The sequence below is a fragment of the Sorex araneus genome, chromosome 4, assembly GCF_027595985.1.
Source record: "Sorex araneus isolate mSorAra2 chromosome 4, mSorAra2.pri, whole genome shotgun sequence".
Taxonomy (NCBI): Eukaryota; Metazoa; Chordata; class Mammalia; order Eulipotyphla; family Soricidae; genus Sorex; species Sorex araneus.
In genome coordinates, this window is record NC_073305.1 from 193853999 (window position 1) to 193866015 (window position 12017).

Genomic DNA, 12017 nt, shown 5'->3' on the forward strand with positions numbered 1-12017 from the left:
TGTCCCGGATGGCCCTTCAGGGTGTCTCCCCGCAGGGAGAGAGGCTTTCCTCGCCCGCATGGGCCCTGGAGGCTGGATGTGGGGCCCTCCTTTCTGTTTGCTCAGGGGTAGCCGGGTGGTGGTGGTGGGGGTCGCCTGCCCCTGCACCGTCTCTCTGGCCCTTCTGCAGTTCTGTTTTAAATGGCCCCGAGCCGGGGTGGGTGGACACTGTGTTCAGCCGTTATCAGGAAGGAGTGAAGGACATCGAGCTTCTCTGCTGCTGGGTGTTGCAGATACAGCTGCTCTCAGGGACCTGGAGCAGGCTGTTGCATCCCTGCCTGAGGACCCCGTTTCTTCAGGAGCTGCTCCAAAAGGGCTTTGTTCATTTGGGGGCCACTCCTGGTGGGTGCTCGGGTCTCCAACCCAGGCCTTTTGCATGCATAGTCTTTGCTCCAGCCCAGAGTGCCACATCGGACTTTATTTTTAAAGTTCTAGTTTCACCTTGTTGGTTCCTAGAAGTGTGAGCGCCCTTGTTTGTTTGCGCGTCGTTTCTCTGTCCATGAACAGGGCCCCAGGCCTGGTGTCTCCTCCATGTGCTGTGCGCGTGAGCTGGGCTTGGAACCTGGTCCCGGAGAGAATTCCATCTTTCAACATGAATCCGGGTGTCTGTTCTTGGGAGATGCTGTTTGTCAATTAGCAGCTCCACCTCTGCTTAGCTTGAGAGATGTTTCATCTTGAGTCAGTGTTGAATTTTTGTGAGGTGCATTCTCTGCTCTGCCAGCTGATAGAAGCCGGGTTGACATTGATTTCCAGGCACTGAGCCCACGTTGCTGGCCCAGCCCGGCCCGCTGTGTCTTGAGGCGTTTGTGTCTGTGAGGTGTGTTGGTCTGTGGTTTGCGGGTGAGGGTTTGCTTGTTCCACTGGTTTGGGGTTTGGAGTTGGGACCTGTGTTGGGTTTTGATACTAGGGTACCAGTGCTGGTCTCATAAAGTGGGTAGGGAAGTATTTCCTCCTCCTCTCTTTCTCAAAGAAATTATGTAGATGTATTGGCCTTCAAAGAACTGCTTCTGATTCTGTGGAGTTCTGTTTTTCTTGGTTGTTTTCCTTTACATTTTAGTGATTCCTTGATCACTTTTTTCTCCTTGCTTTGTAACTATATTGTGGTTGCTTTTTAGACTCTCGGGGTTTGAAATGTTTCTTCTTCTTTTGTTTTTTGGCCACACCTGAGGATGCACAGGGGTTACTCTTGGCTCTGCACTTGGAATCACTCCTGGTGGTGCTCAGAAGACTGCACGGTGCTGGGGTTCAGCCCAGCCAGCCGCCTGTAAGGCAGACGCCCTCCCTGCAGTACTGTCACTCCGGTCCAGTGGCTTTTCTTTTCTGATATCTGTCTCACTGTAAATTTCTACTTGAGCGCACCCCACATATTAGGCTATACTTTGATCAGTGTAAAGTACTTTATCAATTTCCTTGTGATTTCCTCTTTGACTGGTCATAGTGGTTGGAGCATCTCTTGTTCATGATTTCTAGTTGATTCCGTTGTGCTTAGTTTGAGGGGTGCAGTGCTGGCGGACTGCAGCCCCGGCTCCCGTGTGGAGAGTGTCTGGGGAATTGCCGGGTTTGCTGACTCAGGGACAGAAGCCTCCTTTATATAGAGAGCGACTTTTCCTAGTGAGGCTCCATTTTGCTCTGGATAAATGTTTATAATTTGTGGAGGAGGAGGGGGCCTATGGTGCTGGGGGTTCTCCAGGACACCCCAGTTCTGCTCCTGGGCCCCTAAGGCTGCCCTGGCAATGCTTGGGGACCTGGTGGTTCCAGAGGCAGAATTGGGGTCGACTGCATGCAAGCACTTGGAACAAAAACCCATTAGAGGTTGCTGTTGTACTTCCAGTCACCAAATACGTCTTAGGAAACTCAAGGGATGAGGTGGAACAGTGCAGCGAGTAGGGCGTTTGCCTTGCATGCGTCTGACCTGGATTCAACTCCCAGCATCCCATATGGTCCCCCAGCACCACCAGGAGTAATTCCTGAGTGCAGAGCCAGGAGTAACCCCTCCTGAGCATAACCGGGTATGACGAAGGAAGGAAGGGAGGGAGGGAGGGAGGATAATTCTATCCAGAGTAAGCACTAGTCATCTTAGCTTCTCTGGTCTCTTTGTGCATGCACGCGAGTGTGTGCCTGCATGTGCACACATGTGTGCGTGTGCCTGTGTTTGCATGCACACATGCGTGTTCTTGCATGTGTGCTTGAGTGTGGTGTACACATCTGTTTTGCTGGGGAAGTGTGTTCTGTACTGACCTACATCCTTATCCCACTGTTGTTTCTCTTTCTGCTTTCTTTGTATTGTTTTGGGGCCACACTTGGCAGTGCTCAGGGGTTACTCCTGGCTCTGCTCTCAGGGATCGCCCCTGGGTGGGCTGAGGACCATAATGGATGCCACCTGACAGCTCTCATGACAGCCCTCCACTGGGGGCCTTTTAGCCTTTTGGGCCTCTCACTGACATCATTTCTCTTTGTGACCTACTGGGTTTTTTCTTTAAGTGGAGCTGCTGTGAGTGGTCCGGCCACCTCTGCCTGCTGCTCCCCAGCTCTGCTTAGGAGCCGCTTCTTTTCTGCCTCGTCTTGTTCTGGGAGATGTTACTCATCTGGGCTCAGCACTGGGATTTCTGGCCTGTGGGTTTCTGGCTCGTGGCCCTGAGTTTCATTTGTGTGTTCAGTTTTGAGCCTGTATGTAGTTCTTTGTCTTTCACCAAATCTGAGACATCCTCAGCCTTCCTTTCTCTAAACACCTCCCGGGGGCCCCTTCCCTGGGGTCTTGGATCATTTCTGTTGATCTCCTTCCACTCAGTATTGAGTCAGCTGGTGGGTTTTCAGTTTTTTGTTTTTTGTTTTTTTTGCTTTTTGGGTCACACCCGGCAATGCACAGGGGTCATTCCTGGCTCATGCACTCAGGAATTACCCCTAGCGGTGCTCAGGGGACCATATGGGATGCTGGGATTCGAACCCAGGTCGGCCGTGTGCAAGGCAAACGTCCTACCCGCTGTGCTATTGCTCCAGCCCGGGTTTTCAGTTTTGACAGTTGCAGTTTTCTGCTCCGCATGAGTGCATTCTCTTATTTTTTCCCCCATTTGTTCTTCTGCCAAGGTGCCTGCATTTCTGTTCGCGTAAGTGTCTGTCCTTCCTCAGGTGGTCGCTTGCTCGGTTTTCGTGACAGGTGTCCTCTGAGGTCTGACCCCTTGGCGAGCCTTAGGCTGCTTTTCTCTGGCCGGATTCTCTGGACAGTGCTAATAGTTTTGTCCTCCTGGTTGGCCCCGACCTGGGCCCAGCCCCCTGCCAGCCACACGGAACCCGGCAGCGGTCTCCCAGGTGTTCTCAGCACTTGGAGGAGCCCCTCTGGGTCAAGTCACTACACACAGCCAGGAGGGAAGCCCCAGAGCTCAAGCCTGCTGCCAAGGCGCTTCCCCTACCACCCCCCCGGCCCCGGAGGTCTCTCCGCCTGGAGAAGGGGTGCAGGGAGGATGAAGTGTGGAGCTGTCCCCACTCGAGTGGTCACACAGCCCTTTCGGGGAAGAGGAAGCGTCACACTCCAGAACTCTAGGCCCACCCAGGGTTGCATGGGACTGGAGGGAGAGGATGGAGAAAAGAAGCGTCTGGAATTTTCTCCCACTCCAACTGAGTGTCAGGGGCCCCATTCTTCCTGCTTCCCGGGCCAGTGCTCTCTGGCTGTCAGCTATGTCGCAGACCCACCCCCGTGAGCACTGTGCTGAGGGGTACTACTCTCTCGGCTTTCCAGGAGACGCCAACCAAAGAGCTGGGGCCCTGCAGTGCGGCGGCACGGAGACCTGAGCGGAGTGGCGCGGCCCCCGGCCCCGGACCCCCCGGCTTCGGCAGGTGCATGAACTCCGAGAGCTCCACCGACGAAGAAGGTACACACCTGCTCCCCACACGCCACGCCCCCCTGGAGCCCGGCTTGCCACTCCCTGGGGGCCTGGTGAGGACGCTCCCCGCTTGTCACTTCCCTCTAGGTGGCGGCTTCGAATGGGACGACGACTTCTCCCCGGACCCCTTCCTGGCCAAGACCACCAGTAACCTGCTCGGCCCCAAGGCGGCCCTGCAGACGGCCAAGTACTTCTCCCCGCCGCCGCCGCCACCAAGGGGCCTGGAGCCCAGCTGGCCGCACGGGCCGCCCTACTCCAGGTTCTCCATCTCCCCCGCCAACATGGCCAGCTTCTCCCTCACGCATCTCACCGACTCGGACATGGAGCAAGGAGGTGAGCGGGAGCTTCCGGTGCGGGCTCGTTGCTCGGGACTCTGTGGTGGGTGCCAGTCACCCCAGGGCACGTTCCAGCCCGCGGGCAGCCCTCAGCTGGGTGCTAGGTGTGCCCCAGGTGTGTGCCCTGCCGCCTCCCTCTACCCCCCACTCTGCTGGCCGCCCTCTGGGCATGGGCACGCCCAGGTACCCTGGGAATGTTGACTTTGCCATTAAGTGCCAGTCTTGGCGATCACAGGGGCCGCGGGGCGGGGTGAGGGGCAGGGTGCATTGCAAGTCGTGTTGTCTGAAGAGCCCCCCCGTAGATGGAGTGATACTGCTAGCTGGTACATAGCTTTATGTAAAGTTTGCAGACCAAATAAACATGACGGAGCGTAGAGGGGTTTTATCTGTGCCTGCGCTGTGTGAGCGCCGATTAGATACTGCCGTTCTCGAACGGCCTGTCCACGCTGGAGCTGCCCGCCCAGCCCGCTTGGACATCGACCTGCGTGTGAGCCGAGCAGCTGGGCTGGTGAGAGGCCTGGCAGGTGCCGTGGTGCCCGTCAGACGCGCTGCAGCCCGCACTCTCGAGGATGGTGCCGTGCAAATCCCGCTCTGCTTGCTCTCTCCTCCCCAGGAAGCAGCGAAGATGGAGAGAAAGATTAGGCCCCAAGCTGCTGGGGCGGGAGCAGTGTCCCCGCTGCCAGCCGAGCCACGACACGCGCGTGCCATCTGCTGAGACAGGAGAGACTCAGAGGCAGAGGGAGGCCCAGCCGGGAGCACGTCTGACAATCCACGTTCTGGGGGCCTCCGCCCCGCTGTCCGTGCATGTGTGCAGGACGCAGCCGTGTTCCCTGCATCCAGCCGTGCGTGCAGGACCGTGTGCAGGCCAGGACCCGCGCTGCAGTGGGCACCAGTGAGCCATATTGTTCTCTTCAAAGAAATCACTGATTGCTTCTGTAATTGCACTGTGGACAAATGCTCTCAGAGTCCCCGATATTGTACAGAACCCTAAATTATTCCAGGAAACTCTGGCAGGTCAAGCTGGTGCTATCCACTAGTTTGATTTTTGTTTTCCTTTTCTTTCTGTTTCACAGTGTGTTTGCTCTGCATGGTACTTGTAGCGCTTAACTATTTTGAGAGTTCTGCTGTCTTAGAGACGCTGGGGCTGTACATACGGTACTTTTTCGTAAATGATAAATGATTCCGAATGTCCGTGTTTTATGTTCTGACAGGAATATTTTTGAGGAGTCCAAAAAGACTGCTCGGCTTTGTCGTTTGAATGAAACCCATTTTTGTCTCTTCCCCACTGTGGCTTCCAGTCTTACACGAGGCTTCTCTGAGAAGCCGCAGGGTCTTGCAGCCCCTCACGTGATTCTCTCATGCTGGCCCCCAGTTTTCTGAAACCCTTTTAGTGAAAGAGGAGGTGGTAGGCCAGTCCGTGGCTCCTTGTCCGACTGTTGCATCCCCCCTTGCCCAGGGCACCGAGTGCCCTCCTCGATGCTCGATAGCCACCTTGTTGTCAGTGTCCACTGCCTGGGGACCTTCCCAGTGCCCCCCAGCGTTGCCGTGTCCCTTAGAGCCTCACGGCCAGCTCCCGGGGTGGCATCTGCTACTGAGGAAAGACCCGGATGCCCCACAGCTGCTGTGGCGGAGACCCGAATTCCCGCATGGTGCCCCCGTGCTCAGGCCATGCCTGTCCAGGCTCTTCCAGGTCGCTGAGCCCGGGCCCTCAGATGTGGGCCAGTACCGAGCTGCGCTGACACTGGATGGCTCTCCAGGCCTGAGCGGCACCTGGGGGGCTCCAGGGCATGGTGCAAGCAGTTACGTGGCCTCCGAGGTCCTGGCTCCCTGAAGGGAACCAGCGGGGCACCCCCTCCCTTTCTCTGGGTGAGGTGGGGCACGGGCACATAGGCTGGGGCGATTGACGGGGGTTTCGCCGCACTCACCCTTCAGTGTTTGGCTTAGGAGAATTCATTTTCTGCAATTTTACCTCTAGCCGGCAGTCTGGTTGAGAGAGAAAAGAGAGGTGATTATACTAGTTTTCCAAATGGTGGGTTCGCATAGCCCCAAGTTAATGACAAAAGTCACACAGAATCCTGGAGTAGTCACCTTCACAGTCAGCCCAAGAGAACAAGAGAAAGGTATTAATCATTGGGGCTGTACTTTTTTTTCTCTAATTAAGGAGATTTTTAACATGATTCCCATTTTATTTTAAGTCTACATTACTCTCATGATTAATTGCCAAAAAATGCATTTTGTACATTGAGTTGGGGTGGGGGGTGGAACGGTAGATATTCTGTGGTGTTGCATGGTGGGGGAGATTTTATATTTATAATAAACATGTTGGTTAACATGTTATTTTGAAACCTCAAGCAATACACAGGAAATAAATTATGTAGATTAAAATTCCCAGCCCATTTCTGAAATGGTAGCATGTGCTTCGTTGTTGATCCTTTTTTTTTTTTCCTGTTGTTGTTGTTTCCTTTTTGAAACCAAGTTGGTTCCTGGTAGTGGATTTTCATGCTGTATTTGTTCCCCAGTATGCAATGCAGTGAATCAGCGGGATTCTCCTAAGTGAGGTGAGGCTCATGATTCCTGAGCCCCGGGGCCACTTCCGGCCCTCTCTGGAACCTGCCAGACTTTACTTAATCTTACTTTGGTGGAGTTTACGCGTTTCAGATCCTGTGGTGAAAATAACCTTTCCTTTCCACCCTTGCCCAGAGGTTGATTTGTGTTATCAAATGACCCTGTCATAAGCCAGAAAGAGGAATGAAGAAAGGTGCTGCCCAGGTCCGCCCTGGGGAGCGGAGCCTCTCGAGGATGAAGTGGATAGGAAACCGACCTTCCCTCTCAGATCCCCTGGTCTGGGGAGAAATGGCTTCGCCGGGCTCCACCTGACCGTCGCCTTTCCATGCCTCGTCCTCGACCAGCATTTCCCGCAGGTCTCTGCGGGGTTGATGACCCGAGGGAGGCAGCTCAGCTGTTAGAGGGGCTGAGGTGAGTTGGGTCCTCGGAGTTCAACCTCAAGAACAGTTTTCCCAAGGGGCCGGGCTGTTATTGGCTGTTAAGCTATAAAATTTTAAGGCTGTTAAAATATTCCCTTCAGGATAGAACTAAACTCTTAAAAAAAAAAGTGTTGACAGTATTGAATTGCCTACAGCCTGTGTAGGGGATTGGCTGAAATATGTTCAAGTTGTCTTGGTGGCCCGGGCTGGGTAGAGCTGAGCCCTGGACCGGCGAGGACTGCCGCTGCTTAGTTCATTCCCCAGTGAGGACCCAAGGGCCACCCCGCCTGCAGGGCGCCGTGTCAGAGTTCAAGGCAATATAACCATTAATGAACTTTGAATTTAAATTGTGTACATTTTTAAATTGTAAGATTTTTACTGTATATTGATGCATAGTGTGATTCAATAAATTGCTTGTAATTTAAAAACTATTTAATATTCAAAATAAATATAGATATATATTTATAAATTCCGTGGATGCGTTTATTCTGTGATTGATGTCTTCACTTGCCCAGGGAGGTGCCTGCCTTCCCGGGTGCCCTCACTGTGCCGTCAGTGGAGATGGGTGCCAGGGAGATGATATGAAGGGCTGGAGTGTGATCCCAGGGATCAGCCCCGCAGTGCCGGCCTGACATGTGCTCTTTCAGCACTGCCAAACCCCAGCCTCTTGATTCAGCACTGCCAAAACACGAAGGGCTGGAGAGGACATTTCTCCCCACGCTCCAAGGAACAAGATTTGTAGAATTATTGGAGACTACTTTTTTTTTTTTTTTTTTGCTTTTTGGGTCACACCTGGCAATGCACATGAGTTACTCCTGGCTCTGCACTCAGGAATCACCCCTGGCGGTGCTCAGAGGACCATATGGGATGCTGGGAATTGAACCTGGGTCGGCCGCCTGCAAGGCAAATGCCCTACCTGCTGTACTACTGCTCCAGCCCCTGGAGACTACATTTTGATGCAACTTTTGTGCCGCCTTAAATTTTATCTAAAGTTTGTGGTGTTTGGTTTATTGCCCAATTCTAGAAGCTTTTTATCTTGCGAGCCCTGGCTTCAGAGCACCAAGGCGGAGAGGCCCGTCTGCTCAAAAAGGCCTTTCGACGTCCAGAGCGACCTCATTGTCACCCTGCGCCCCTGTTCTCATTCCCGCCTGGGCAACCATGGGCATGGAGGCCAGCTGCACTGCAAGCTGGAGACTGGCATAGCTCTGGTCACTGCTGCCCTGGAGTAGACGGAAACCTTCAGGCCCCTCTCCCCCATCAGGTGCAGCCGCCACCGAGTGGGCTGCCCTGCTCAGAGGCGGCTTGAAGGCCTGATTACTGGAACCCTGGATGGCAGCCGGTTTTGAGCCCAAACTTAAAGTTTCCCAAATGGGGTCTACGGCCTGCAACCAGTTAATTCCCGAGATCAGCATGCGGGTGGCCACGCAGGTGCTTTACGCGCGCCCCGTCGGGCTCCTCTTAGCGTCCGGCCCCGCCCCTCCTGTCAGGCCCCGCCCCGGCTCCGCCCAGCGTCCGACTCCGCCCCTCCTGCCAAAGCCCGTCCCCGATTTTGCCCATCCACCGGCCGGGCCCTGTCTCCGCCTGGCGTCAGGCCCCGCCCCCTCCCGTTCAGTCCCGCCCACAGCTCCGCCCAGCGACCGGCCGTGGCCGGGCTCCGTGGGGCGCCGGGCCCCGCCCCCTCGCACCTGGCCCGGCGCCCGCGAGCTGGGGGAAGTCCCCATGCCACCTGGTCAGTCCGAAACATCGGGTGGAGGCGCGGGGTGCCAGGGCCGCAGCCCGTCTCAAACCCAGTATTGGCTGCAAGACGCCTTTTGCCGAATTCCTCTTTGGGTTGGAGTTCAGAGCCCTAACCCCAAGGCCGGGGGGCGGGGGCGAGGGGGCCGCTGCGACCTGGGGCGTTCCTGGGGCTCCCCCGCCGCTCTCAGGGGTTGAGGGCGGGGGCAGGGCGGCCCCGTCCTGCAGGTGCGCCGCCGCCCCCCGCTGGCGACACGCGGACACCGGCCCGCCCAGGCCCCGCCCCGCGGGCTCATTTACATGCGGCTGCGGCCCCGCCCGGGGCGGCTAAAGCTACGTGTCCTTGTCCCCCGTGGGCAGCCAGGCGCGTGCAGCCGAGGATCCCCAGGTAACTGGGGGGTGGGAAGGGGGTGTCTGGGGTGAAACTTGGGTGGGGGGCCATCCACATGGTCAGGCTGGGTGGCCGCAGGCCCTGGTCATCGGTCTGCCGACCTTTGACAGCTGCCGCATGGCCACCGCGGGGGGCCCCCACGCTGGCGCTGAGAGTGGCTCCGGGCCCCTGCCTGTCTGCACCGGGCAAACAGGAGGCAGGGCCACCTAAAGCCTGGGTCAGCTCTGGGCAAGTCATCCAGCCCTGAGCTCGGGCGGGGCTGGGAGTTGGGTGAGGGGCACAGGGCCAGTCACTGGGACCAGGGCTCATCACTCAGGAGGAGGACCACCAGGTTAGGCAAAGGCCAAGGGTTAGACATGCTGTCCAGTGGGCACTGGGACATAAGAGGCTAGCTCTGGGCCCCTTTTGTAACTGGGGAAGACCTGGACACCGAGGAATTGTCTGCCCTGGGTGAGCTCTGACCGTGGGCAGTGTCCACAGCTGACTGACAACAGGGTGGCCTGTATTCTGGATTTCAGCTCCCCAGGCCTCTCCTCTGAGCCTTCGCCCCTAGGACCACCTCTGGGGCCATGAAGACCAAGAACCGGCCCCCTAGGCGCCGGGCGACCCCTCAGGACACAGAGGCCAGCCCAGCGGAGCAGACCCCTGACAGGTCCCAGCCAGTCTCTGGGCAGGAGCCAGCCAAGGGTCTGCGGAGCCGAGCATCACGGGCGCAGGGGGGCCGGGCTGAGGGTGGGCGGCGGCGGCCTGGGCTGGCAGGACCAGGTGGCCGCCGGGAAAGCAGCATCCAGCGGCGGCTGGAGAGCAACGAGCGGGAGCGGCAGCGCATGCACAAGCTCAACAACGCCTTCCAGGCGCTGCGCGAGGTTATCCCGCACGTGCGCGCCGACAAGAAGCTCTCCAAGATTGAGACGCTCACACTGGCCAAGAACTACATCAAGTCCCTCACTGCCACCATCCTGGCCATGTCTAGCGGGCGCTTCCCAGGCCTGGACGGGCCAGGTCCCAAGCTCTACCAGCACTACCAGCAGCAGCAGCAGGTGGCCGGGGACACGCTGGGCACCGCCGAGGCCCAGCCTGAGGCCCAGCTGCAGAGGTACTCCACTCAGATCCACAGCTTCCGAGAGGGCTCCTAGCGCCTGGCCCGGGGGCCACAGTTTCCTCCCGCTGGGGGGCCCTCAAGGCGCTGGAGGTGACACCCCAGAAGATCCAGTTTTTCTGAACTTGGTTGCCTCCTTGGGGTATGTCCTGACCTTCGGGGGGCCACGGCCAGTGAGTGACTCCGGGCAGTTCGAGGACCTGGCCTTCTACATTGGACTGGGCAGTGGACAGGCCTTGGCCTGTGTAACTCATCTCTCTCCACCCTGACCCCTCTGGCTATCAGGAACTTGCGGGGGAACATTCTTTTGGTAAGTTCCCCCACCATGGCTGAGGCCCCTGTGACCTGCATCATAGGGCCAGGTGGGGTAAACCAAGGCCCAGGGCCAGCACAGCCTGAAACCACATGGGAGGGTGGCCAGGCAGGGGTCTGAAGACTCTGGTTCAGGACCCTTCAGGAGCGGGTAGCTGGGGCACTGACCCGGTGCCACCTTTCTGGGCCCGTTGTGGAGCCGTGGGCCTCCAGAGCACTGGGAGCAGCTTTGGCCTGTGTTCGGGGTGGTCCCTGCCACGTGGGGCCCTGGCAGTGCACTAGATCGTTCCCAGGGCCTGGCTGGAGTCCGGGCACCCTGCCTCCACCCAGGTGCTGCTTCTTCCTGGCGGGAGGGCAGCTTGGCCGATGCCCACTGCCCCAGGCCAAGCTTCCTTCTGTTTGCGGCTGCTGGCTCCGACAGGCCGGGACTGTGCTCTCCCCTCCCCACTCCCTCCCTGACCCCCATCCAGGAAGGAGACACAGTAGGAGTCTGTGCTGGGGGAGTGCCTGTCTCACGGGGCCCGTTTTTCTGTGCTCCGACTGTCCCAGAGGCCTCTGGGGCTCAGGCTTTCCTGGGGTTCTGGGTCAGGGTGGCCATGGCCAATGACCACACCTGTGCACATGGGTCAGGAGGGGACTGCCCCCCCACTTCCAGATCCTGACAAGGCCAGTCTGACTATGGAAGCCAAAAGGGGCCCACTCGGAGCCCGGGAACTGTGGGTGCTGCCTGGGGGTGCTGCCAGGCTAGGGCATGAGGTGGCCAGTGGCAGTGTCCCTGCTCGGCCCCAACTTGCGAGTAAACCTAAAACTGAGAGAAGGAGCTGAGATGGGGCCCAGGCCTGGCTGCCTCATGTGGAACTTGATCTTCATGGCATTTTCTCTGTCCCCAACTGATACTGCTCAGGGGTGACATGCACCAAGGCCAGCTGCTTACCTGTGCAGTGGTGGACCCGTTGCTCCTGGGGGACAGACTGTTCCCACCTGTCACCCTGGACCCCAATTCTGTGTTGGACTTGGGTCAGTGCCCTGCTCAAGTCCTGGACCTGGCCAGTGGGTCAGAGATGCTGCAGCTGCCTGGCCTGCACCCGGGACCCGGTCGGGGCTGGAGCTGGAACTGCCAAATGGGCAGGATGGAGTCAGGACTCGGCGCTGACGCAGCCCAGTGTTGGGGGCGGACATGGGGGGAGACAACTGTTCTGTGGTTGTCCTGGCGATCCCCTCTCAGAACCCATGGAGCTGCTCCCC

General features: G+C 57.6%; 2 protein-coding genes across 3 annotated transcripts in view; both read left to right on the top strand.

The window, feature by feature from the left end:
• The window catches only part of LMTK2 (lemur tyrosine kinase 2), a 73485-nt gene extending 65780 nt beyond the window's left edge, over nucleotides 1-7705 (top strand). For both annotated transcript variants that reach the window (XM_055134492.1, XM_055134493.1), the window contains exons 12-14: nucleotides 3773-3905; nucleotides 4005-4250; nucleotides 4866-7705. In XM_055134492.1, coding sequence (XP_054990467.1) covers nucleotides 3773-3905; nucleotides 4005-4250; nucleotides 4866-4894 — 408 coding nt within the window. In that variant the 3' untranslated portion in view covers nucleotides 4895-7705. The remainder of the gene's footprint in view (nucleotides 1-3772; nucleotides 3906-4004; nucleotides 4251-4865) is intronic.
• Nucleotides 7706-9333: 1628 nt separating this feature from the next.
• BHLHA15 (basic helix-loop-helix family member a15) lies at nucleotides 9334-11987 on the top strand. Its single transcript, XM_055136274.1, has 2 exons — nucleotides 9334-9358; nucleotides 9880-11987. Exon 2 carries the CDS (start codon nucleotides 9931-9933, stop codon nucleotides 10495-10497), a length of 567 nt encoding a protein of 188 aa, XP_054992249.1. The 5' UTR covers nucleotides 9334-9358; nucleotides 9880-9930; the 3' UTR covers nucleotides 10498-11987.
• Nucleotides 11988-12017: the final 30 nt, after the last annotated feature.